The sequence below is a fragment of the Sinocyclocheilus rhinocerous genome, unplaced genomic scaffold, assembly GCF_001515625.1.
Source record: "Sinocyclocheilus rhinocerous isolate Xijiao unplaced genomic scaffold, SAMN03320098_v1.1 scaffold8839, whole genome shotgun sequence".
NCBI lineage: Eukaryota > Metazoa > Chordata > Actinopteri > Cypriniformes > Cyprinidae > Sinocyclocheilus > Sinocyclocheilus rhinocerous.
In genome coordinates, this window is record NW_015646442.1 from 36 (window position 1) to 1,432 (window position 1,397).

General features: G+C 39.4%; 1 protein-coding gene across 1 annotated transcript; it reads left to right on the top strand.

Annotated features, from left to right (window-relative positions):
- Positions 1-270: 270 nt before the first annotated feature.
- Positions 271-1,125, top strand: LOC107707815 (glutathione S-transferase-like; the record flags this gene model as incomplete). Its single annotated transcript, XM_016511907.1, has 4 exons — positions 271-367; positions 452-584; positions 688-829; positions 928-1,125. Coding segments are annotated over 4 exons (570 nt in total), but the record flags the coding sequence as incomplete, so codon positions are not given.
- Positions 1,126-1,397: the final 272 nt, after the last annotated feature.

Here is a 1,397-nt window from a genome sequence, read left to right on the forward strand (position 1 = left end):
CGCAAATTTCTGCTCCAGTCTCTGCTCCAGGGTCTCGCGGGAGCAGGTCTCTAATCCACTGGCACTTGACTCGACAGCGCGTGTGCTACATCCTTTTTACAATCTCTAGATTATAAATCACTGCATTCTGTCAGCAATGTAACGCGGCAGTAACGTATAGAGACCTCGGCTTGTAACTACTCTAATTACTATTTTGAAAATTATAACGCGTTAAATTACTCCGTTACTAAGAAAGTAATCAAATTACAGTAACGCGTTACTGCCCAACACTGTAAATGGGTTTATGGGTTTAGATTTATTGTGTCGTCTTTACAGTTTGAGGAAGTGTTTTTGACCAAACGGGAGGAGTATGAAAAACTGCTGAATGGTAATGGTAAATATTCAGTAAATTCCTCATCTCGTATTGTTTTATAGTCCTGTATAATAATAATATTCGTATTTTTGAATGTAGATGGAGCCCTGATGTTTCAGCAGGTGCCTTTGGTTGACATAGACGGGATGCAGCTCGTGCAGTCAAAGGCTATCTTGAATTACATCGCTGGAAAATACAGTCTATATGGAAAAGACCTTAAAGAACGGGCTATGTAAAAGTCAACTTTTTATGAAAAGTGTTATGATTCCAAGTGGCCTTGCTTTTCCACCACACCTAAGCAATTATAACTGAATGCATGTGTTTTTGTCCTGAAGGATCGACATGTATTCAGAGGGAATCGGTGATCTCATGGATTTGTTTATAATGTATCCGTTCACACCACCTGAAAACAAACAGAAACACCTCAGTAATATAGAGCAAAAGGCCAAAGATCGCATTCTTCCTGTGTTTGAAAAGGTACACAGTCGACGCTTTACAAGAAACACTATTCATGCTCCCATTTTGAGGCATGATTATCCACATTGGAAACATGAAACTATAGATTGTGTCTTTAGGGTCTTGCAAACTCTCAGTTCCTTGTGGGAAACCAGTTGAGCCGTGCTGACGTTCACCTTCTTGAAGTCACTCTGATGCTGCAGGAGTTACTCCCTACAATACTTGCAAGCTTTCCCAAAATCCAGGTGCTTCACAGTTTCTCACACAGACACCCAACCCCAAAATTCCTTAACGAAACCATTTTTTTCAACATATGATTTTGTAGAGTTAGTTTATTACAATAACATCCTTAAACATTGGCATATGAAAAAACAGCAATAATTGAGTCATGTCAAGGTTTCACTGACTGTATTTGATGATTACAATAAATACAACTGTACCGGTTGTCAGATATACAGTGATAGAGTAGTGTGGTCTGGTTTAGTGAAGCAGTGAGTTCAGCCCACGATTCAAAGCCATAATTCCTGTGATCCCAAAAAAAAGCGGTACACTAAAAAATGCTGGGTTGTTTCAACCCAACTTTGGGTCA